Source organism: Schistocerca cancellata, chromosome 4 (assembly GCF_023864275.1).
Source record: "Schistocerca cancellata isolate TAMUIC-IGC-003103 chromosome 4, iqSchCanc2.1, whole genome shotgun sequence".
Classification (NCBI taxonomy): Eukaryota; Metazoa; Arthropoda; class Insecta; order Orthoptera; family Acrididae; genus Schistocerca; species Schistocerca cancellata.
The window spans coordinates 165,033,088-165,058,764 of NC_064629.1; the positions used below are offsets into that span (position 1 = coordinate 165,033,088).

Sequence of the window (25,677 nt, forward strand, 5' to 3'; positions counted from 1 at the left end):
TACAGGATCCGTGTGGGGGAGGGGAGGCGGATGCTATAGGCGAAGTGGAGTGCATGGCGGTCCAGGATTTGAAGGGATTTGTAAAAGGTAGGAGAGGCAGAGATCCAGGCTGGATGGGCGTAGCAGAGGATAGGGTGGATGAGCCGAAACAAACAATATGGGACCTGTAAATACGTACTTGGTGGTTAGTGTCTGGGGCGCCATTTCCTTCTCCAAGCGGCCTAATATTTAGAACTAGTCTCCCCCAGGAACCTCCAGGGGCTGATAGACATCTGCCTTGAGGGTCTTTCAAGGATCTATCAGATTCGTATTACAGAATAAATATGGGACATGCAATTACGAGAATGTACTGAAAAGTAATGCCTCCAGATTCCCTATGCAGAAACGTATTTGCACCACACTGCCGCTAGAGGACTCCGAATTGTGTGTAACATCTCGGTGTGTAACGTAAAATGTGTCAGTGCATAAGAAACAAGGTACTGGAATCGAGTTTCGAAGTCAGTTCGTCCACACATGACAATGACAGACCGCAGGCGAGTGCTGCAACATTTGCCACAATCCGACGCCTTGGGTTCACTGTCATTGGTTACCCTCCATACAGTCGCGATTTGGCTACATCCGATTTTCATCTGTTTCCAAAACTTAAAGAACACGTTCGGTGACTGCACTTTGATGGTGATGGTTCAAATGGCTCTGAGCACTATTGGACTTAACATCTATGGTCATCAGTCCCCTATAACTTAGAACAACTTAAACCTAACTAACCTAAGGACATCACTCAACACCCAGTCATCACGAGGCAGAGAAAATCCCTGACCCCGCCGGGAATCGAACCCGGGAACCCGGGCGTGGGAAGCGAGAACGCTACCGCACGACCACGAGCTACGGACTTTGATAGTGATGAAGTGCTGCAGCCGGAGGTGAGGTTGTGGTTCCGTCAACAAAAATCATACATTCTACTGTGAGAGTATCAACAAACTAATCTCTCACGGGGAGAAATGTGTTCGTAGGCAGAGCGACTATGTTGAGAAATAAATATGTAGACATGAAAAACAAAGATGTACAGGGTGTTCAAAAAGTCTCTCCGCAGTGCCATATGATTTTTAGCCGCGTGTGCCGCATGATTATTCGTCTGCCTGGGTTACTACCCTTCACGTGGTCTCTCCCAACATTCCACTGTTTCGTTTATCTCAGCCAGGGTCAGTAGTATCGTTGGTGTGTGTCGTTACGTGTTGACGTTAATGTTTAAGTTTAGTTCCTTTGTTCGTTTGTTTCGTTATTGTCACTGTTAAAATGCTAACCATTGAAGAACGTGTGTTTTTGCCGAGCAAGTGTTCAAAGCTGGCGGTAAATACAGTTTCAGTCTGTCAAACATTTAATTCAGTTTTCCCGGAGACAACACTCCCACATCGTGATACTGTGAGAGATCTGATTAAGAAATTTCGAAGTACGGGTTCAGCGACTGATGTAACCGAAAAGTTTTTGGAAACCCAGAATCTACTCTGTAGGAATCAACATGGATTCCGGAAACAGCGATCGTGTGAGACCCAACTCGCTTTATTTGTTCATGAGACCCAGAAAATATTAGATACAGGCTCCCAGGTAGATGCTATTTTCCTTGACTTCCGGAAGGTGTTCGATACAGTTCCGCACTGTCACCTGATAAACAAAGTAAGAGCCTACGGAATATCAGACCAGCTGTGCGGCTGGAGTGAAGAGTTTTTAGCAAACAGAACACAGCATGTTGTTATCAATGGAGAGACGTCTACAGACGTTAAAGTAACCTCTGGCGTGCCACAGTGGAGTGTTATGGGACCATTGCTTTTCACAATATATATAAATGACCTAGTAGATAGTGTCGGAAGTTCCATGCGGCTTTTCACGGATGATGCTGTAGTAAACAGAGAAGTTGCAGCATTAGAAAATTGTAGCGAAATGCAGGAAGATCTGCAGCGGATAAGCACTTGGTGCAGGGAGTGGCAACTGACCCTTAACATGTATGTAATGTATTGCGAATACATAGAAAGAAGGATCCTTTATTGTGTGATTATATGATAGCGGAACAAACACTGGTAGCAGTTACTTCTGTAAAATATCTGGGAGTATGCGTGCGGAACGATTTGAAATGGAATGATCATATAAAATTAATTGTTGGTAAGGCGGGTACCAGGTAGAGATTCATTGGGAGAGTCCTTAGAAAATGTAATCCATCAACAAAGTAGGTGGCTTACAAAACACTCGTTCGACCTATACTTGAGTGTTGCTCATCAGTGTGGGATCCGTACCAGATCGGGTTGACGGAGGAGATAGCGAAGATCCAAAGAAGAGCGGCGCGTTTCGTCACAGGGTTATTTGGTAACCGTGATAGCATTACGGAGATGTTTAGCAAACTCAAGTGGCAGACTCTGCAAGAGAGGCGCTCTGCATCGCGGTGTAGCTTGCTGTCCAGATTTCGAGAGGATGCGTTTCTGGTTCAAATGGTTCAAATGGCTCTGAGCACTATGCGACTTAACTTCTGAGGTCATCAGTCGCCTAGAACTTAGAACTAATTAAACGTAACTAACTTAAGGACATCACACACATCCATGCCCGAGGCAGGATTCGAACCTGCGATCGTAGCGGTCGCCCGGTTCCAGACTGTAGCGCCTAGAACCGCACGGCCACTTCGGCCGGCTTGCGTTTCTGGATGAGGTATCGAATATAGTGCTTCCCCCTACTTATACCTCCCGAGGAGATCACGAATGTAAAATTAGAGAGATTCGAGCGCGCACGGAGGCTTTTAGACAGTCGTTCTTCCCACGAATGATACGCGACTGGACCAGAAAAGAGAGATAATGACAGTGGCACGTAAAGTGCCCTCCGCCACACACCGTTGGGTGGCTTGCGGAGTATAAATGTAGATGTGGAAGTGGTCGTCCTCGCGTTTTGTCTGAGGATAAGCTACTGGATATTTCCGATAAAATGTCCATGAGTCCAAACAAGTCAGTAAGAAAACTCGCCGAGGAAATCGATGTTAGTGTCGGAACGGGCCACACAGCTGAAAGGAAAAAATTAGAACTTTTCCCGTACAAAGTGACAGTCGTGCAAGAACTGAAAAGTACTGATCATGGCAAGAGACTGCATTATTGTCAATGGTTAAAAAATTTCGTTCAACAAATTGGAAGGGATATTCTTAATGAAACGTTTTTCACTGATGAGGCGTGGTTTCATTTATCCGGGTACATGAACTCGCAAAATTCTCGTATGTGGAGTACTGAAAATCCACTGTGTATTCATGAGGAACCACTTCATTCTGTGAAAATAGGAGTTTGGATTACAATTTCTAGATGTTGGATTGTGGGTCCCATATTTTTCAACGAAAGAATAAACCCACAACGATGCTGCAGTGATATTCTGTTCCCATTCATAGGAGAACTTGTGTTAAGTGAAATACTGAACGGTTATTTTCAACAAGATGGTGCAACCGTGCATACAGCTCGCGTTTCGGTGTCACTGCTTGCCGATCGTTTTTAGTGATCGCATAATTTCACAGGGACTTGGGCCTCCACGATCGCCTGACCTAACACCACCTGACGTTTTCTTCTGGGGTGCAGCGAAAGCAACTGTCTCTAAAAACCGTCCAAAATCCATCAATGAACTGAAAAATGCAATATCCACTTTCACTGCTTCTGTTACAGAAGAAATGTTAGAGCTTGTGTTTGGAAACATTATTAGACGAATTGAATTGTGTTTTCAACAACAGGGGGGACACATTCAACATTTAATGTGAAAATTTGTAAGTAAAAATGAAAATTCAATAAATTAATAACTTGTGTTTCACTGAGTTTCATTTCGGCATATTCACTGCGGCATTCGGCACGCGCGGATAACTATCATACGGCACTGCGGAGAGACTTTTTGAACGCCCCGTAGAATGTTAATATCGTTTGTATTGTTTAAAAAATTTAAGTTTTCACATAAAAAGTTTGAAGTCATTACTTTTCAGCATGCCTTATAACTACAAAGTTGGAAATAATGACATGCTAGTGGCTAGACCTTTGTAATCACCGATATCAGCCATGTTATCTTCATCAGATAGTATCGATTATGATTGGCTGAATCAATAGCAACTACAAATGGGACATGGCAGTTCATCACTTGACTGACACGTTTCATCACATCGAAACAGTATAATTTGTGCAGGTGGCCCGGCAGTCAGTAAGATCATGGTGAGACATCATCAAGCATATTATTAATTATACGGTCACCCTACCACAACTGACAAACATGATTAGCAAGTGTGGGAACGATCTTTTGCCAAGGTAGCATTTGGTTAAAGACGTCCTACTCACTCATACTTGCTGCTGGCACATGTTCTCAAGGCTGTACTCCAATTTAGACAATACAAAAGAAAAAGCAGCTTACATATCTCATCCATTCTCTTCAAGAAAAAATTAAAACAGTTGTTAATTTAGCTCTCATTGATAATTGTATGCTTTACAATTTCGAATATTTGTGTTCCACAAATACTCCCTCTCTGGTCCTGATGAAGGCTCCACTAACTTCTAACAGTACGATTATTTCCCTCACTCAGTTAACAACTTAAAATAGATCGGATTCATCCACTAATTGCACTATGTAAACTTTCTTACCAAACAGTCACACTCCCCTCTGTACTTCTCTAAAACAATCCATTTTTCCCCTAATATGAAGTAATTCATTGTCATTAACTGAAACACAGGCATTCAGATTTCCAACAAGGAGAAGAATAATTAATACGTACTGCAAAGAACTCTAGGGAAATAGCTGCTCATAAACCAAGGACAGCTCAGACTTTCCAAAAACCACAAAACGCAGCTATTGATAACATGGATTACTTAAATATAAGTGTTTTATTACTAAAATCTGTACAGGCTATCTTAATCAGTTGGATGAAGTTAGATGAAAATTCTTGTGAAGATATGCACGTTTTTACTATTGCCTCTGTATCATTTATTTACAGGAATCGTAATGCACTATCACACAGTGGTTAGAGGCAATGAAAAAAAAAGAAATATACCAGCAAGTTCCGTTATGTGTACCTTTGTAAAAGTTTTGGTGGAGCGTAATTACCAGTCGTTTATAAATCTTAAATTGATACAGTCTAAATCTACACTAACCAAATTCAAGCCAATAGCAATAAAAATGAATAGTCTATCATGATGCATTTACATTCATTTCTGATACTGTCCGATTGGAAAGAAAAACAGAACACATATCCAACACATCCCCGACCTACTGCAGCTCTACTAAGTCCTTGGACACGACCATTGTTCACTAACACAGACACATGAACACGGGGAGGCGATGTAGTTTAGATCAGGGTGGCTGACTCACGTTAACATCTTCTGACACGCACTTCCACAGCATCATGGGATCGGTCTCATCACGTTCATATTTCCGGCAAGACTCTCTCTGGCGATGGCTGGCCAGTTGTCTTTTCGCTCCATTCGAATAATGAGATGGCATGGTTGCCGCTGTGGCTGAAGCAAGAAAAGGCTCCATGACCATTTTCCCTGTCAGTGGTGCGGATCTCGTACTTCTCAAAATGAGAAAAATGAACTTAGAAGCACTGCTGTACTAAGTACTGTAGGCTTCCAAAAACAGTTATTAGATGAGGAGTGCTTCTGCAGAGGCCTATGATTCCCAAAGATAAAAAGGAACGTCGTTTGTGGCGAAGCAGTACTGATCACAGTAGGCTGTGCAAAAGCATTTTTCTCAGAAAAGAAAACCGGTCGGGTAACGCTTGACATCACGCTTGTCCATCTTGCATACCATTGCAGGAGGTTAGGACAAGTGATTTTGAGTTGTTACGGCACACGCCTCATCGCACTGCCAAGGGGTGCTGGCGCCATGGGCATGGCTGTCCGAACCCTGCGTGACGAACGACTCCAATTGAAACGTAGCGTTATTGTCAGTACGAGGATTCGAGACCCCTCATCCAGGCAATGTGGCGCCTCTGATGTTAATCCCCTTGCGAAGGCAAGAATTCAGACCGCTGAACCTCTTGTGTGGCCTTACTCTCTTTCTGTTTCTCTCTTCCTGCTTGTGTATAGTCAGTGGCAGACATGGACTCCGTTGTTGGGTGGCACCCTACTGTGCCATGCTGCTAGACAGATGTCAGAGACAACGCTCACCTCCCTTGATCGCCAGTGCGCCTGTCGTTTCATGTTCCTCAATCTGCACAGTATTGCATACATATCTACATGACTACTCTGCAATTGACTGTGCGGCTGGTCCCGGCGGAGGTTCGAGTCCTCCCTCGGGCATAGGTGTGTGTGTATGTCCTTAGGATAATTTAGGTTAAGTAGTGTGTAAGCTTAGGGACTGATGACCTTAGCAGTTACGTCCCATAAGATTTTACAAACATTTTTTACTCTGCAATTCACACTTAAGTGCCTGGCAGAGGGTTCATCGAACCACTTTCACACTATTTCTGTACCGTTCCACTGCCGGCCAGTATGGCCGAGCGGTTCTAGGCGCTTCAGTCTGGAACCGCGCGACCGCTACGGACGCAGGTTCGAATCCTCCCTCGGGCATCGATGTGTGTGATGTCCTTAGGTTAGTTCGGTTTAAGTAGTTCTAAGTTCTAGGGGACTGATGACCTCAGATGTTAAGTCCCATGGTGCTTAGAGCCATTTGAACCGTTTCACTCTGGAAGAGCGCGTGGAAGAAACGAGCACGTAAATCTTTCTGTGTGAGTTCTGATTTCGCTTATTTTTTTGCAATGATCAATTCTCACTATGTAGGTGGGTGTTGACAAAATATTTTTCAGATTCGGTAGAGAAAGTTGGTGAATGAAGTATCGTGAAAGTACCTCGCCGCAGCGACAAACTCCTTTGTTTTAATGTTTGTTATCCCAACTTGCATTTCATACCCGTGACACTCTGTCCCATGTTTCGCAATAATGCGAAACGAACTATCCTTCTTAAATTTTTTCGATGTCTTCCTTCAGTCCTATCTTGTAAGGATCCCGTAACGAACAGCAATACTCGAGTAGAGAATAGGCAACGCATATTCACTTCCCCATTCTTGACCAATGTGACCTTACGCTCCGACTGTAATGAATTCTTCATCAACAACATATTAAACACTGATCCTGATTTCTTTCTTTCTTACTTTTTTTCAAACATTGGAAGACTAGGAGCTCACAAGGACACACAGTAATTTTGGAGGAAAATGTAGTTAAGGTCGTGATATGGCCAGTGCGACTAGGCCTTACATAGAGTGCACTGAACTCGTCACGTAAACAAAGTAGCACTGAGTTTAATAAGTCTTCTCGCTTAAAAATGGTTTTGCCTTCAGTTTCGTTGCCAGAACGCTAAAGCTTTTGGCAGCTGATGCTGTAGCTGTAATCCAGTAACATAGCGCAATACAACGACGAGCACACATTTATGGACGTCACTTGCCTTACAGTGATTCGTGAAGGTAGAATTCGATACAGGTACACCTGCTTTTCTTTTTAATTTTATTGGCTCTCACGACGTGCCTACGCGGCCATCTCAACAGTGAAATGCCACTTACGACTCTACGAACGTAAGGACAACACAACACTCAGTCCCCGAGCGAGAAAATCTCCGACCCGGCCGTGAATCGAACGCGCGCCCTTTCGGTTAGCAATCTGCTTCGCTGATCGCGCAGCTACCGAGGAGCACATATATCTGCTTCTGCAGTAAGTAAAATAGGAAACGCAAAGACGTTTTTGAGCTGTCTTTTTCAATTAAAATGAGCTGAAACCAGCGAGACCTATTAAGGTTATAATCCTCTAAACTGAAACGGTACTGAACGGTTGCTCACATTTTAATTGTCGATTATTAATAGGCTTCAGAAAAGTAGAGCCCAGCCCAATTTCAATTTGAGGCTGAAGTTAAACGTGCCTGTTACTTTTCATCATGGATAAGCCTCACAATGGAGCGACAGAGATGAATGTGAATAGCCACAAAGAATTTGAGCCTTACGCTCAGTGTAGTGACTAATCACGATACATAGTGGACCATTGAACCCTCATACATGATGACTACTAGGTGATAACTTCCTGGTGTTACCATCAATTCTTTCTCGAAAACAGGTAAAATGGTGCGCAGAATCTTCACTCCATTAGATTAAGTAACCTACGTTGGTTACCAGAAGTAAAGTTCTTCTGCTTCACGGAAAAGTTATTTGTCATGAACATTACATATGTGCAAAAATGGCAGAACGAATTAGATCAGCCGGCCGCGGTGGCCGTGCGGTTCTGGCGCTGCAGTCCGGAACCGCGGGACTGCTACGGTCGCAGGTTCGAATCCTGCCTCGGGCATGGGTGTGTGTGATGTCCTTAGGTTAGTTAGGTTTAAGTAGTTCTAAGTTCTAATGGACTTATGACCTAAGATGTTGAGTCCCATAGTGCTCAGAGCCATTTGAACCATTTTTTTAAAAATTAGATCAGCATCCATCATTCTTTTCTCACATGATATACTGCGAACTACGGATGAAGGGCAACAGGCAGATTCCATATTTCTAGATTTCCGGAAAGCATTTGACACGGTGCCCCATTGCAGGCTGTTAACGAAAGCACGAGCATATGGAATAAGTTCACAGATATGTGAGTGGCTCGAAGACTTCTAAAGTTATAGAACGCAGTATGTCGTCCTCGACGGAGAGAATTCATCAGAGACAAGGGTATCGTCGGGAGTGGTTCAGGGAAGTGTGGTAGGACCGCTGTTGTTCGGCCGGCCGGTGTGGCAGAGCGGTTCTAGGCGCTTCAGTTTGAAAAACCGCGCGACCGCTACGGTCGCAGGTTCGAATCCTGCCTCCGGCATGGATGTGTGTGATGTCCTTAGGTTAGTTAGGTTTAAGTAGTTCCAAGTTCTACGGGACTGATGAGCTAAGATGTTGAGTCCCATAGTGCTCAGAACCATTTTTGAACCGCTGTTGTTCTCTGTATACATAAACGATTTGGCGGACAGAATGGGCAACAATCTGTGGTTGTTTGCTGATGATAATGTGGTGCACGATAAGGTGATGAAGTTGAGTGACTGTAGGAAGACACCAGATGACTTAGACAAAATTTCTAGCTGCTGCGATGAATAGCAGGTAGCTCTACATGTGAGTAGACACGAATGAGTAGGAAAAATGAACCCGTAATATTCGGACACAGCATTAGTAGTGTACTGCTTGACACAATCACGTCATTTAAATATCTGGGCGTAACGCTGGAACGAGCATTTGGGGATTGTAGTAGCGAAGGCGAATGGTTGACTTTGGTTTATTGGGAGACTTTTAGGAAAGTGTGGTTCATCGGTAAAGAAGACCGCATATAGGACGTTGGTGCGACCTATTCTTGAATACTGCTCGAGAGTTTGGAATCTGCACCAGGTCGGATTAAAGGAGGACATCGAACCAATTCAGAGGCAAGCTGCTAGATTTGTTATCGGTAGGTTCGAACAACTTATAAGTGTTACGGAGATGCCTCGGAACTCAAATCGGAATGTGACGTTGTGTTCGAGGAACACTATTGAGAAATTTAAGACAACCAGCATCTGAAGCTGACTGCTGAATGTTTCTACTGTCACCAACAAACAATACGCGTATGGACCACGAATATAAGGTACGAGAAATTCGGGCTCATACAGAGGCGTAGAGAAAGTCATTTTTCCCTCGATCTATTTGCGAGTGGATCACGAAGGGAAATGACTAGTAGAGGTATAGTGTACCGCTAGCCACGCAACGTATGGTGGCTGGCGGAGTGCCCTTGTAGATGCAGATGTAGATGTAGATTCGCAATAAACGCAAGCCAAATAAGGGACCACTGTCGTAGGGTACTCGTAAAATTAATCTGGGGTTCAATCCGGTTCTGTCTACTTATTTGCTTTCAGTGGTGTTTTTCAGAAAAATCTTTCACGACTTAAGGGTGAATTAAATGATTTTTATGACAAATGCCTTCAATCTACATCGTCGATTTCGTCTCAGATCAGTGGGAGTTCAGCTATTCTAGAATTCCACTAAGAAATCTCATATTCCCTTCAGAAGAGCCTGATACTTTCACTTTAGGGCTTATGAAGATTTAATTTAATAATACCTCAAGTGTTGTCTTGTGGTCATGGTGGTCTAGCAGTTGGAGCATTGGACGTTAGCTCTGGAGGTCCCGAGTTGAATCCCAGATAGGAGTGGGGATCTTTACTCTCTCCAGTCCTAGCAGAACAGCATTATGTCCACTCAGGATTCAACCAACTACCAAAACAGTACCGGGGACTTTCTCGGGGGTGCGCCCGCCACCCCAACCCACCTCCTCTTTTCTAGTGCCGCGGAGAAGGAAGTTTGCACATTACTGGAACTCAGGCCAATACGACGGGCATGAGCTTCTGCCACAAACTTTACATTCTTTTCGCGTGCAATCAACGGAAAGATGCAGGAAACTGGTTTGAGGATGAGCCCAGTACAATGCTCTGCTTATCTTTAGTTTCATCATCCGTATGAATGATAGCTGAAACATTTCTCTAACCATTAGTGAATAAATAATTTATTTTATGTACTCGTTTTGAAGTTTAATTTAATTTTATCGTTTAAAGAAAGCACAGAAGTGCGTAATTGTCGTATTTTCAATATTTTATTTTCTGAAGTAAGCTATGTTGTTTCAGGTTTCTCGGCACAAATATTAAGTGGGGATTGACGAAGTATCCCCAGATGAGGCTCAAACGTGATGTGCTTTTCGGATTTACAGACTTATTAGGTAAGACTGTGTTTATGTTACCTTGCCCAGTGTTATGTTGTGTTGAATCATCGAGTAAATTATTTCCCTGTCTTCTTCGTGCAAGGGCTTAAAAAGCATGTCAATAGTTTGCCAAATGTCTTCAAGGATTTAACTGGTGTATCATATCATTACTATTATTTTCCATGCTGGAACTTAAGTATTACAGGGACTACCACTATATGAAACTTGAATAAAAACTGCTCCAAAAAAAGTGAGGAAAGTTACTGGAGGCGTGTGGTCGCTGTAAAACTGTTACCGAATCAATGGATAACATACCACATATTTTTGCTTCATGTAGCTGCAGAAGCTTGTGTATGACCTACGTTAATAAAATTTGATCATGACTGGTATCTAAAATGTACGAATTTCAGTTAAGAAATCAGTGATGCTTTTGGGAAAATGAAAAACGGACCCTTCTAAAGGCGTAGTTAGCGGCTCCACATCAACGGAAGGCTGAGAGAAATTAATAACGGTAATGAATTTGTAATGGGCAGTCAAATAAAAACTAGACACAAATGTGAAAAAGTAAGTAAACTATTATTTCTAGAGCACAAAATTAATGCCACTGTGAGACAAGACAGTTAAGACCTTCATAGAAAAATGTTTGCGGTTGTCTACGGAACAATGATTGTACTCAGGCGTGCAGCTCTTTGTCCTGATGTCTTTCTTCACGCCTAGAAAAATGTGGAAATAGCATGGAGAGAGACTGAAACTACATGGAGGATGTATAAGAGCGATTTCCATATTTTTGGAGCCCTGGAGAAAGACATTTGTGGCTGTCGATTTGCTTCGGACGAAGAGTTCCACGCCTGAGCAGAACCATGATTCCGTAGCTAACCATAAACAGTTTTCCATGAGGGCACAGATCGTCTTGTATCATAGTGTACTTTGGGGCCAAGAAAAATGGATTGCTGCAAGCTTCGCTACGATAGAGGTTGTCTCTCACCTCATATCACCGCGTAGGCGTCCACTAGCACAGTAACAAAAATTTCAATTGGAGGGTTAATGACGTAAAATTCTAATTCGTGTTGAGAAGGTTAGTCGTAGTTGTTCGTGGCTTTCGCAAAGGGAAGCGTAAACCATTAGAGTGCATGAGTTAGCAACATAAGGTACCAACTACTGCCAGTTATCAACAACGAGGTTCGTTACAATGTCATTTCTCTCGCCTTCTTACAGCACTCCTTACTGGGGATAGAACTTACATCACTTTCCATTCCTATGTCATGTCAGTTGCTTGTGAATCTTCCAATCATAAATATTTCTTTCACACTGAGGTGACAAAAGTCACGGGATATCTTTTAATATCGTGTTGCATTTTCTGTTGCCCGGCGTATTACAACAACTCGACGTGGCGTAGACTCAACAAGTCCTTGGAAGTCCCCTGCAGAAATACTGAGCTATGCTGCCTCCATAATTGCGAAAGTGTAGCCGGTGCAGGATTTTGTGAACAAACTGATCTCTCGACTATCTACCATAAATGTTCGATTGGATTCATGTCGGGCTAACCGGGTGGCCTAACCATTCTCTCGCATTGTCCAGAATGTTGTTCAAACCAGTCGCAAGTAGTTGTGGCTCACTGGGATTCCGCGTTGTCATCCATAAAAATTCCATCATTATTTGGGAATATGCAGTCCATGAATGGCTGCAAATGGTCTACAAGAAGACCAGTTGGACCAGAGGACCCAGTCCATTCCATGACAACACAGTACACACGACTATGGAGCCACCACCGGCTTTCACAGCGCCTTGTTGACGACTTGAGTCCATGGTCTCATGGGATCTGCGTCACACTTTAACCTTACCGTAAGCTCTTACCAACTGAAATCGGGACTCATCTGACCAGCCCATGGTTATCGAGTCGTCTAGGGTCCAACCGATATGGTCACGAGCCCAGTAGAGGCGCTGCAGGCGATGTCGTGCTCTTAGCAAAGGTTTTCGCGTCGGTCGTCTGCTTTCAGAGCCCAATGACGCCAGATTTCGCGACACTGTCCTAATGGATACGTTCGTCCTACATCCCACATTGATTTCTGCGGATATTTCAGGCAATGTTGCTTGTCTGTTAGCACTGACATCTCTACGCAAACGCCACAGCTTTCCCTCGTTAAGTGAAGGCCTTCGGCCACTGCACTGTCCGTGGTGAGAGGTATGCAATGTGGTATTTTCGGCACACTCTTGACATTTTGGATCGAGATATACTGAATTCTCTAACGATTTTCGAAATGGAATGTCCTATTCGTCTAGCTCTAAGTACCACTCCCCGTTCAAATTCTGCCAATTCTCGTCATGCGGCCATAATCACGTCGGACACGATTTCACACGAATCACGTGAGTATAGTTGACAGCTCCGCCAGTGCACCGTCCTTTTATAAGCTGTGTACGCTATAGTGCCGCCATCTGTGTACATGCATATCGCTATCGCATGACTTTCGTCACCTCAGTATATGTTTCGTCTCCTTCAAACGTTTCTGTCATTCAAGTCCCTCCACTGCTTTGATGATTAGATTCGCAGACTTCCTAATGACCCATCCTGAAGAATGACAATGAGCTATTTGAACATAACACAGCTGACCTTATGGCAGATTTGATTAAAACTTTAAGAGAATCATCCTTAATTACAGACACCTAAAGAGTGGAACTTCAGCTAGAGCTATTACTGAGGTATTTTTCTGAAGCTTTTGCTATGTCGAGCATATCTCTACACAAGAACCACACAGGAAAAAAGGTTAAAAAGTATACACTTATCTTAGTATTTGAACGGAAGAAAAAATTTGGTACTGGAACAAAGTGGCCACCTGAGACGCCTGTGTGCAGACACGAACACTGACTACAATTTCGCGGTGTTAGTCCCAATTATTTTTGAACAGAGGCAGCCTTCATTCAGTTCCTTTTAGAAACAATGACTGATACTTTATGTTCAAATTAGCAACATACCAACTCGAGGCATCGCCTTCAGCAATGTTAATGTGAAGTTTTAACCTCATGTTTCATTGACAATCACATTATCAGAGACCATATTCTAAATGTTACATTTATACCAAAAACAGAAGAACACCGGTCGCGTGACGTGCAATTTCGAAGTAGCTACAGGTTGGGGACAAAAACATGGAACGCCAAAAACACAGCAAATTGCAGTGTCTAATAGCGGTAGGAAAACCATTCCAGTCGTCTCGGAATGGATAAATACAGATCCTATTTGGTTTTCGAGGGAATCTTACAGCATTCTTGCTGCAAAGTAGCGGCAAGTTAAGGTAACGATGATGCAAATGCATAGAGATCATGCAACCTTCTCTCCAAAGCAGATCTGGTTACTGCGGTGATCAGGGAATATGTGATAATTCATCCTTGTGCTCTCAAAATCAGACCTGGAAGATGCGAGCTGTCTGAAAAGAGGCCCTGTGATATTGGAACACCGCCAAAATGACCGCATAGTCCTTGGCAGTTAGTGTGACCTTGCACAGTAACTGTTACGTCTGCCACAGAAGGCCCCTGCCAGGTAGACTACACTCAAAACACCCCTGTGTACCATATAACATACACAAGCACTTGCAGGCGCAACCCAGAGGAAAACAATTCTTCAAAACAACAGAACTTGCTAGAGACTAATGCGAACCTTTTTCTGCAGAGGTCGCCTCACAGATACAGGGAAAGTTGGAATACTCCGCCGGCCTTCGCCGGCTTTATAAGACCAGTGCAGTAGCAGTACAGCCAGTGCCGCCTCTTCCTATCGTCCCATCTGCCTCACCTCCGTCTTCAGTAAGGTCCTTGAATCCATCCTCTCCCGCCGTATCCATCAGCACCTCTCTCAACACCACCTCCTCCCCCTTACCCAGTGTGGCTTCCGACCCTCCTTCTCTGCTGACGACCAACTCCTCAACCTTGTTCACCTTCTGTCCCTCCAGCTCAACTCCCGCCGCTCCGCCATTTTTGTTTCCCTTGACCTCCAAAATGCCTATAACCGTGTATGGCATCCCGGTCTCCTCTTTAAACTCCAAACCTACGCCCTGCCTATCAATTTTGTCCGTCTGGTCGCTTCCTTCCTCTCGCACCGTCCTTCCTATGTCACCCTCCACAACACCAACTCCCGTATCTTTTATCCCACGGCTGGCGTCCCCCAGGGTTCTGTCCTCTCCCCTCTCCTTTATCTCTTGTATACAGCTGATATGCCCAAGCCACCCCCACCAGTCCACCTTCTCCAGTATGCTGATGACACCACCTTCCTTGGTCTCTATCCTACCCTTCAACGGTCTCAACGTACCCTCCAAACCCACCTTAACCAGTTCACCACTTGGTGTAACCAGTGGTTCCTCCGTCTCAACCCCTCCAAAACCCAGGCAATCGTCATAGGCCGCACCACTCGCTCCTTTCGCCTCCATGATTTCTACCTCACCCTTTATGGTCGTCCTATCCAACTCACCCCCACCCTGAAATCCCTTGGCCTCACCCTTGACCGACACCTCACCTGGACCCTCATCTCCTGACCATCCAGCAGAAAGCCCATTCCTGCCTCCACCTTCTGAAACTCCTGTCTGGCCGGACATGGGGATTGCATCCTTCTACCATCCTCCACACCTACAAATCCCTCATCCGTCCTATCCTCTGTTATGCCAGCGTTGCCTGGATCTCCGCCCCCACCCGCTTTTACAAGGCCCTCCAAATCCTTGAACGCCATGCGCTCCACCTTGCCTTCCGTATCCGCCTTCCTTCCCCCACACGGCTCCTGTATGAACTGATCCCCTTCCCCCACCTCCTCCTGTTCCTCCAACATCTCCGCATCCTTTACATTGTTCGCAGGCTTGATCCCCCCCACCCTCTGGTTTCCTCCTTCCTCTCCACCCCCCGCCCATTGCCGCGCCTCTATCGCTGTATCCCTCCCTCTCTCCACCTCCACACCCTCCATCTCCTTCATCAGGGCAATTTCCAACGCCTCCCCCTCCCGGATGACGAACTTCGCCGTGACATCTACCCTTCCTTCCAACTATAACCTGGCCTTGTTCCCCCCCCTCCCCAGGGCCCCCTTTTTTCTCTTTCCTCCTTCTCCCAGAGCGGATTTTCCTCCGTCCCCCCTCCCCTGAGACCCTGCACCCCATACTTGCCTCTCTCCTTCCCACCCTACCTGGCCCTCTCCCACGCGCCCCCTGCTCACCTCCCCCATCTCTTCCCCTCCCTCCCTTCTTCAGGTCTCCCTCATCTCCTAGCGCCTGGCAGATCCTCTGTATTGCTCATCATCAGTGTGCCACATCAGTGTTGTGTTTAGTGCTGTTTCTCGTGTGTGTCAAGAGATGTGATTTTAATTGTGTCCTGCCTTGAGGTTCGCCGTCAGTGTTACGTTATGTGCTATGCCATCCGTCGCTACCTTTATGCTCCAGTCATACTGTGCCTTGTGTTCTTTTAATTGTCGCAGTGTGTGGCTTTTTGTATGTGCTACTTTTAAACAGTTTTTTATCTCCATTTTACAGTCACCCCGTTTTTTGTCTATTGCCTTCCATGCTGTTCCCCCTTTTTTATATCTATGTTCACCTTATTCTCTCCTTTGCTGTTTTTAAATGTCTTCTATTGTTTTGTTCTGTCTTTCGGCTGAAGAGCAGCGCCTATGCTGCTGCCAGCCCGCCCCGATGGGGAATTGAAACACAATAAAGGAAAAAAAAAAGTACAGCCAGTTCCTCGCCGAGCTCCGACGGACCTCACCGATGCTCTACAAGTTATTTGTTTTGTGTGTATATAGTGATTGTTCGAGAAGCGTAGTTCAGTTTCAATAAACGGAATTATACTGAGTGTTCTACAATACTGAGTATACTTCAGTAACCATGGGGCCCATGGAATACCATGCTATGGCAGCCCAGATCGCGACAGAACGCCCTCCATGCTTCTACTCCTGGGATATAAATTCAACCAAAAGTTGGAAACACTGTGAAACGAGACTCATCCGACAAAATAACGTCCCTCCATTTCTCCATCGTCCAGGTTTTATAGCTTCAGCACCACGTTTCCCTGTTACTTGCATTTGCATCACTGATGAGTGATTTTGGAATTCCAGCGCGCCCTGCAGTTCACTGCTTATGGTGTTCCTTTTGTGCCGTTTTGTTCAGCAGTGACTTTTGCAGATTTTGTCGTCTTATTTTTCGTCACAGTACTCTTCAATCGCTGTCTGTCACGATTGCTCAGCACACACTTTCGTCTGCGTTGTGACTTAGCAGATGATGTTTTTCCGCTTTCCAAATACACGGTAGAAATATTCGATGCCTCTTTAAACGTCAAATGCTTCGTCTCCCTTGGTAACGAAAACATCCATCATACAAGAACCACATTCGAACAAACTTAGTTCCAATGCGTAACAAAGTCTGACCATGACTGTAACTTGCAATATATTGTGGACCTTTGAAAGGTAATGTTCGTGGAAAAATATAACAGGACAACCCCCAAGCCTGGCTAGCATATTCATTTATGTTCAAGCTTGCATTTCTCGCTCTGTTTCCATATTTTTATCCAATCCGTATATGTAAAGGAAGAGCTAAGGTGCCTCTATGTACTCTTTTTGCGCTGTTGTAGGTTAATGGAGCGATTTATTCGAAATGCAAAACGAGATGTCATCTTCTTTTAGTCCAAGAAAGACAGCATTTCTGAAACGGCAGAGTGTGCGAACTGTTTGCGTAACTGTTCCGTGAAAATATTCTGTGAATTCCGATCTCGGAAACTGAGAAGACAGATACTCTGGATACTAACAGGTGGTGATAACGATGTGACGTCACAGTGTACTTATTCAAAAAATTTCCTCTTTAAGATTTGTTGTGTAATACATCTTTCAGAGAACTTTCCTCATTAAACCTGTATAAACTTATGTGGTTAGAACATCTACCATTAACTTCGTCATGAAAACAAATGTTTTTAAGTGAGGAGATGCATGTAAATGATTTTGCGGTACACATTGTGATTGCTGTGTGCAAATGAAAACTGAGTTGGTGACCCTTCGCTCATAGCTCCAGGTGGTGATGGCTTCTGTCACACAGCTTGAGGCTGCTGCCAAGGGACACCACTGTGGGGGATCAGACTCAGGGATGCTTTTAATAATTTCCACAACGAAACTCTGTCTCGAAATCTGGCAGAAAACCCAAAGAGGTTCTGGTCATACATAAAGCCCGCCAGTGGTAGGACGCAATCAATACCTTCACTGTGAATACCAATGGTGAAGTCTCTGATGACAGTGTAAGAAAGGGAGAGATATTAAAAATGGTTTTCTGAAACTCCTTCACCAAAGAAGAGGAAGTAAATATTCCTGAATTCTAGTCAAGGACAACTGCCACGATGGGAAATATAGAACTAGATATCTTCGGTGTAGCAAAGCAGCTTGAATCACTTATTAAAGACAAGGCCTCCAGTCCAGATTGTATCCCAGTCAGGTTCCTTTCAGAGTATGCTGATACAATAGGTCCATATTTAGCAATTATATAGAAGTGCTTGCTCATAGAAAGATCCGTATCTAAAGACTGGAAAATTGCTCAAGTCACACAAATACTCAAAAAGGGAAACAGGAGTAATCCGCTGAGTTACAGGCCCATGTCACTAACGTCGATTTGCAGTAGGGTTTTGGAACATATACTGTGTTCCAACATTATGAATCACCACGAAGGAAACGATTAATTGACATATTGTCAGCGCGGATTCAGAAAATTTCGTCCGTGTGAAACACAACTAGCTCTTTATACTCATGAAGTAATTAGTGATATCGACAGAGGATGTCAAATTGATTCCATGTTTTTAGATTTCCAGAAGGCCTTCGACACCGTTCCTCACAAGCGTGTTGTAACCAAACTGCGTGCCTATGGAATATCGCCGCAGTTGTGCGACTGGATTCGTGATTTCCTGTCAGAAAGGTCACAGTTCGTAGTAATAGACGGAAAGTCAGGAAATACACTCCTGGAAATTGAAATAAGAACACCGTGAATTCATTGTCCCAGGAAGGGGAAACTTTATTGACACATTCCTGGGGTCAGATACATCACATGATCACACTGACAGAACCACAGGCACATAGACACAGGCAACAGAGCATGCACAATGTCGGCACTAGTACAGTGTATATCCACCTTTCGCAGCAATGCAGGCTGCTATTCTCCCATGGAGACGATCGTAGAGATGCTGGATGTAGTCCTGTGGAACGGCTTGCCATACCATTTCCACCTGGCGCCTCAATTGGACCAGCGTTCGTGCTGGACGTGCAGACCGCGTGAGACGACGCTTCATCCAGTCCCAAACATGCTCAATGGGGGACAGATCCGGAGATCTTGCTGGCCAGGGTAGTTGACTTACACCTTCTAGAGCAAGTTGGGTGGCACGGGATGCATGCGGACGTGCATTGTCCTGTTGGAACAGCAAGTTCCCTTGCCGGTCTAGGAATGGTAGAACGATGGGTTCGATGACGGTTTGGATGTACCGTGCACTATTCAGTATCCCCTCGACGATCACCAGTGGTGTACGGCCAGTGTAGGAGATCGCTCCCCACACCATGATGCCGGGTGTTGGCCCTGTGTGCCTCGGTCGTATGCAGTCCTGATTGTGGCGCTCACCTGCACGGCGCCAAACACGCATACGACCATCATTGGCACCAAGGCAGAAGCGACTCTCATCGCTGAAGACGACACGTCTCCATTCGTCCCTCCATTCACGCCTGTCGCGACACCACTGGAGGCGGGCTGCACGATGTTGGGGCGTGAGCGGAAGACGGCCTAACGGTGTGCGGGACCGTAGCACAGCTTCATGGAGACGGTTGTGAATGGTCCTCGCCGATACCCCAGGAGCAACAGTGTCCCTAATTTGCTGGGAAGTGGCGGTGTGGTCCCCTACGCCACTGCGTAGGATCCTACGGTCTTGGCGTGCATCCGTGCGTCGCTGCGGTCCGGTCCCAGGTCGGCACGTGCACGTGCACCTTCCGCCGACCACTGGCGACAACATCGATGTATTGTGGAGACCTCACGCCCCACGTGTTGAGCAATTCGGCGGACGTCCACCCGGCCTCCCGCGTGCCCACTATACGCCCTCGCTCAAAGTCCGTCAACTGCACATACGGTTCACGTCCACGCTGTCGCGGCATGCTACCAGTGTTAAAGACTGCGATGGAGCTCCGTATGCCACGGCAAACTGGCTGACACTGACGGCGGCGGTGCACAAATGCTGCGCAGCTAGCGCCATTCGACGGCCAACACCGCGGTTCCTGGTGTGTCCGCTGTGCCGTGCGTGTGATCATTGCTTGTACAGCCCTCTCGCAGTGTCCGGAGCAAGTATGGTGGGTCTGACACACCGGTGTCAATGTGTTCTTTTTTCCATTTCCAGGAGTGTAGTTAAGTAACTGCCTTACTCCGTTCGCTCCGGCCAACCTCCGACTGCTCGTCGGATCCTACGGTTACTACTGGAGATAACCGAAGGAACAGCACTCCTCGATACTATGACGTACTCTCCGGTTAAAGAGATCCGATGATTAGCTGCACTTGGAGGCGAACACATGACCGCGCATGTTCAGTTTATGCATCTCGTATTCTGTTTTAATAACACAAAGTCGTCGTTTAAGATACAAATTCTTATCTGATTATACGAGGTGCATTCAAGTTCTAAGGCCTCCGATTTTTTTTTTCTTCGGACTGGAAAGAGATAGAAACATGCGCATTGTTTTAAAATGAGGCCGCGTTCATTGTCAATACGTTCCAGAGATGGCAGCACTGTACGGCAGATGGAATTTTACCGCCAGCGGCGAGAATGACAACTGTTTTAAATACTTAAAATGGCGACGTTTTCCTTACTTGAACAGCGTGCAATCATTCGTTTTCTGAATTTGCGTGGTGTGAAACCAATTGAAATTCATCGACAGTTGAAGGAGACATGTGGTGATGGAGTTATGGATGTGTCGAAAGTGCGTTCGTGGGTGCGACAGTTTAATGAAGGCAGAACATCGTGTGACAACAAACCTAAACAACCTCAGGGTCGCACAAGCCGGTCTGACGACATGATCGAGAAAGTGGAGAGAATTGTTTTGGGGGATCGCCGAATGACTGTTGAACAGATCGCCTCCAGAGTTGGCATTTCTGTGGGTTCTGTGCACACAATCCTGCATGACGACCTGAAAATGCGAAAAGTGTCATCCAGGTGGATGCCACGAATGCTGACGCACGACCACACGGCTGCCCGTGTGGCATGTTGCCGAGCAATGTTGACGCGCAACGACAGCATGAATGGGACTTTCTTTTCGTCGGTTGTGACAATGGATGAGACGTGGATGCCATTTTTCAATCCAGAAACAAAGCGCCAGTCAGCTCAATGGAAGCACACAGATTCACCGCCACCAAAAAAATTTCGGGTAACCGCCAGTGCTGAAAAAATGATGGTGTTCATGTTCTGGGACAGCGAGGGCGTAATCCTTACCCATTGCGTTCCAAAGGGCACTACGGTAACAGGTGCATCCTACGAAAATGTTTTGAAGGACAACTTCCTTCCTGCACTGCAACAAAAACGCCCGGGAAGGGCTGCGCGTGTGCTGTTTCACCGAGACAACGCACCCGCACATCGAGCCAACGTCACGCAACAGTTTCTTCGTGATAACAACTTTGAAGTGATTCCTCATGCTCCATACTCACCTGACCTGGCTCCTAGTGACTTTTGGCTTTTTTCCAACAATGAAAGACACTCTCCGTGGCCGCACATTCACCAGCCGTGTTGCTATTGCCTCAGCGATTTCCCAGTGGTCAAAACAGACTCCTAAAGAAGCCTTCGCCGCTGCCATGGAATCATGGCGTCAACGTTGTGAAAAATGTGTACGTTTGCAGGGAAATTACGTCGAGAAGTAACGCCAGTTTCATCGATTTCGGGTGAGTAGTTAATTAGAAAAAAAAATTCGGATGCCTTAGAACTTGAATGCACCTCGTACTTCTGTCGCTTTAGCTTTAAGAAGAACCACGACAGTTCAGTTCGTTGTTGTAAGGGCCAATACTATCCTTCACTGACATCTGAACATCAGTCGTATATGGCTTCTTCAAATTCAGTGTTGTTGCACAAAGAGCTCCAAATTCACAGCCAATATTCGACACAACTGCTACCAATAACTGTCCTGTAACAAATTTCCGCTTTCGAATGTCAAAGCCAAAGAAGTTCCTTATTTAATAGTGTGTAAGTATGTTAATTGTTACCTAACAAACTGCACAGTAGCTTAATTCACTACAGTAACAAAAGAAAGAAGAAAGTCTGACTGCGAGGCCCTTAGCGACTGAGCATAAGCTCGGACAGGATAATATTCGGGAAGAAAACAGGAATCATCCTAGCATTCGTCCTAATGAGTTGAAGCTAACGGCAGAAAACCAAATATGGGTAGCTCGGCGAGGATTTGAACCTCACTCCTTGTGGGTACAAGTCCAATTCTGTATTGACTTTGCCACCTCCCTCCGTAGCAGTAAACGACACTGTATTCCCGCCTCATTAACATGTTATATTCTTAGCATGGTTGCTCCCATTATTCTGACAATCATGCCTGTGAATCATTGTTACGTAGTGCAAGGTAGATGCATTTTGTTTACAACGTGCCTTATTGTTCCAGTGTACATCGGTGGTACAGCAGGATTATGCCTCGGATGCAGCGTCCTCAGTTTCATAGAAATTATTTACTTCTTCACCATCCATCTCTTCTGGTTCATCGTTAAGGGTAAAAGATTGTGCTGCGTAAGAAAAACGGACACTAGATAATCAAGATATTCTCATGATAATAAGCAATATTTTCTGTGGAAGATGGCAAAGGTGCCGTTGAATAGACAAACTAGCTTTCTATTGTATTTATTCATAAGTCGCAACATATGCCTAACACAGCATGAATTTCTTTAATACGCATCGTAGAAATATCATGTTTAAAAGGTTATCCTTAGAAGAAAATAGAGGAAGACGTCTTGGTATGATGTGCTGAAACGCCGTGTTTATCTTTCGAATCTACACTAACACTTTCTCTACTTGTGGCTTAATTGTAAAAATTGTTTCTCAAGGTAAGTCAATTACACTCGCTGATAAATAAACACAAACATTAAGGCATCTGACCATCTCTTCAGTGATTGTAAAAATCCTGACATGTAGTTAATATAATTTCATATAAAAAATAATGCTGATTACAGATAGCTTCTATTTTTGTATAGCAACACTCCAAGTATGTAACGCTGTAGTTTCTATGTATGTGCTTACATATGTAAATCTCGAATTAAATTTAATTAATGTTACACTAAATACACATACAGTAATTAAATATTGGCTTAAATTACGGGAGTGTTGCACTAGAGGTACTGAGTTGTATTTTTGTGCCAGCATGAGCACGGAAAGTTTAATAAAGTACTACGTAACTAACTCTACCTGAAACTGTAGACAATCTTCCACAGTCAGGGTCAGTCTGAATGAAAACTTTGTGGGTGCTAGTCCGTATCATTTTGACAGTTTTGCCGCTCTGAAGGAGACTGCTGCTAAGTTTGTCAGAACGTTGATTTTGTATTTCTTTTCAATGTTTCAAAATAATGCTGTCTAACACCCAAAATGTTTTTATTCAAATTCATTGTCTACTATCGCAGTAAAAGTTCCGTGATAACAGTCGCTAACAGCCTTAATCGGCGTTTAGACTTACTATCAGCATCCCATTACTACAATAAAGGAAATACATTTGTTGCTCATATTATCCTGCAAGAACCTGCGGAACTCAAACTTATAACAAGATGCGATCAGATTAAGCAGTAACTGAAGTGTCATCATTTGGAACTGGTAAGTGGGGCAGACTGAAATCAAATCAGCTGAAACGGAAACCGTTGGTCTGTTACATTTGTCGTCTTGCGTATGCTTTCAGGACATTTTCAAGACCGATGTTGGAGACTTATAGTCTTGTTCCCCATCTTTGCCGCTGAGACGCGCTCAGTTAAAACATATAACAGTAATGCAAAAGCATATAATTTACACCAGTGGTGGTCAAGCTAAGCCACTAGTGGGCGTTCCAGCTTTGGTGAGGGAGTATGCGTGCGGAACGATTTGAAGTGGAATGATCATATAAAATTAATTGTTGGTAAGGCGGGTGCCAGGTTGAGATTCATTGGGAGAGTCCTTAGAAAATGTAGTCCATCAACAAAGAAGGTGGCTTACAAAACACTCGTTCGACCTATACTTGAATATTGCTCAGCAGTGTGGGATCCGTACCAGGTGGGGTTGACAGAGGAGATAGAGAAGATCCAAAGAAGAACGGCGCGTTTCGTTACAGGGTTATTTGGTAACCGTGATAGCGTTACGGAGATGTTTAGCAAACTCAAGTGGCAGACTGTGCGCTCTGCATCGCGGTGTAGCTTGCTGTCCAGGTGTCGAGAGGGTGCGTTTCTGGATGAGGTATCGAATATATTGCTTCCCCCTACTTATACATCCCGAGGAGATCACGAATGTAAAATTAGAGAGATTCGAGCTCGCACGAAGGCTTTCCGGCGGTCGTTCTTCCCGCGAACCATACGCGACTGGAACAGGAAAGGGGGGTAATGACAGTGGCACGTAAAGTGCCCTCCGTCTCACGCCGTTGGGTGGCTTGCGGAGTATAAATGTAGATGTAGATGTAGATGTAGAGGGGTGGAAATCGGTATGGGTTGTGAAAACATCTTTATTAAGTTTTCATAATATTCCGACAAAGCATTTTGTAAGTAATTTTTAGGTTAATGCATGAGTTTGCAGCATTTTTGTTTTGTATCTTGGTATTCCGGTGGCACTGGGTTAATTTATCGATTGTCATTTTTTCTTTGCTATGTGAGTTTACTTGTCATTGTGTTATTTGGAGACAATGAGTGGAGCTGTGGACACTAGAAAAAGGAATGCCAAGTGGAGAAATCGGAACATTTGCGTCATATTCTTCTGTTTGAGTTCAATAGAGGGGTGACGTCAGTGGAGGCATTCAAAAACATTTGCCGTGTGTATGCAATAATACCATTGGACAGAGCATGGAAAGAAAAGTATTTTCTCGTTTTAAGGAGGATCGTTTTGACATTAATGACTCCTCACGTTCAGGACGACCTTCGGGGTCTGATGCAGATCGTTTAAACGTACTAACCGACAACGATCCACGTCAGTGTACTCGAGAACTGACAAATGTGGTGAACTGTGATCACTCCACCATCGTGCAACATTTGTATGCAGTCGGCAATGTGCAAACATTGGTTGTGTGGGTAGCACATGCTCTAAGAGAAAATCACAAAAACCATCTCTAATTGCTCGTCATCAGTTGCCTCGTGAACAACATCGACTATTCCTATATCGTGTTGTTACTGGTGACGAGAAATAGCGTCTTCATGCTGACGTAAGGAAAAGGAAGGAATGGTTGAACCCAAAAAGGCAGCAACGTCCCGTACAAAGAGCTGCGCGCATCTCCAAAAAATGTTATGCATCTTGTGGAACAGCGACGGTGTTGTGTAGCACGAGTTGCTTCTCTGGGCCGCGCGGGATTAACCGAGCGGTCTGAGGTGCTGCAGTCATGGACTGTGCCGCTGGTCCCGGCGGAGGTTCGAGTCGTACCGCGGGCATGGGTGTGTGTTTGTCCTTAGGATAATTTAGGTTAAGTAGTGTGTAAGCTTCCGGCCGGTGTGGCCGTGCGGTTCTAGGCGCTTCAGTCTGGAACCGCGTGACCGCTACGGTCGCTGGTTCGAATCCTGCCTCGGGGGCATGGATGTGTGTGATGTCCTTAGGTTAGTTAGGTTTAAGTAGTTCTAAGTTCTAGGGGACTGATGACCACAGATGTTAAGTCCCACAGTGCTCAGCGCCATTTGAACCATTTTTTGTGTAAGCTTAGGGACTGATGGCCTTAGCAGTTAAGTCCAATAAGATTTCACACACATTTGAACTTTTTTTTTTTTTTTTTTTTGCTTTTTGGGGTGAAACCGTCACTGCTGACATTTATTGTCAAC

At 44.8% G+C, this 25,677-nt stretch overlaps 1 protein-coding gene across 1 annotated transcript in view; it reads left to right on the forward strand.

Annotated features, from left to right (window-relative positions):
• The window catches only part of LOC126183980 (uncharacterized), a 148,138-nt gene extending 125,673 nt beyond the window's left edge, over positions 1-22,465 (forward strand). The window contains exons 10-11 of the mRNA XM_049926331.1: positions 10,635-10,726; positions 22,320-22,465. Of these exons, the coding sequence (XP_049782288.1) occupies positions 10,635-10,726; positions 22,320-22,465 (238 nt within the window). The remainder of the gene's footprint in view (positions 1-10,634; positions 10,727-22,319) is intronic.
• The last annotated feature ends 3,212 nt before the right edge of the window (positions 22,466-25,677 follow it).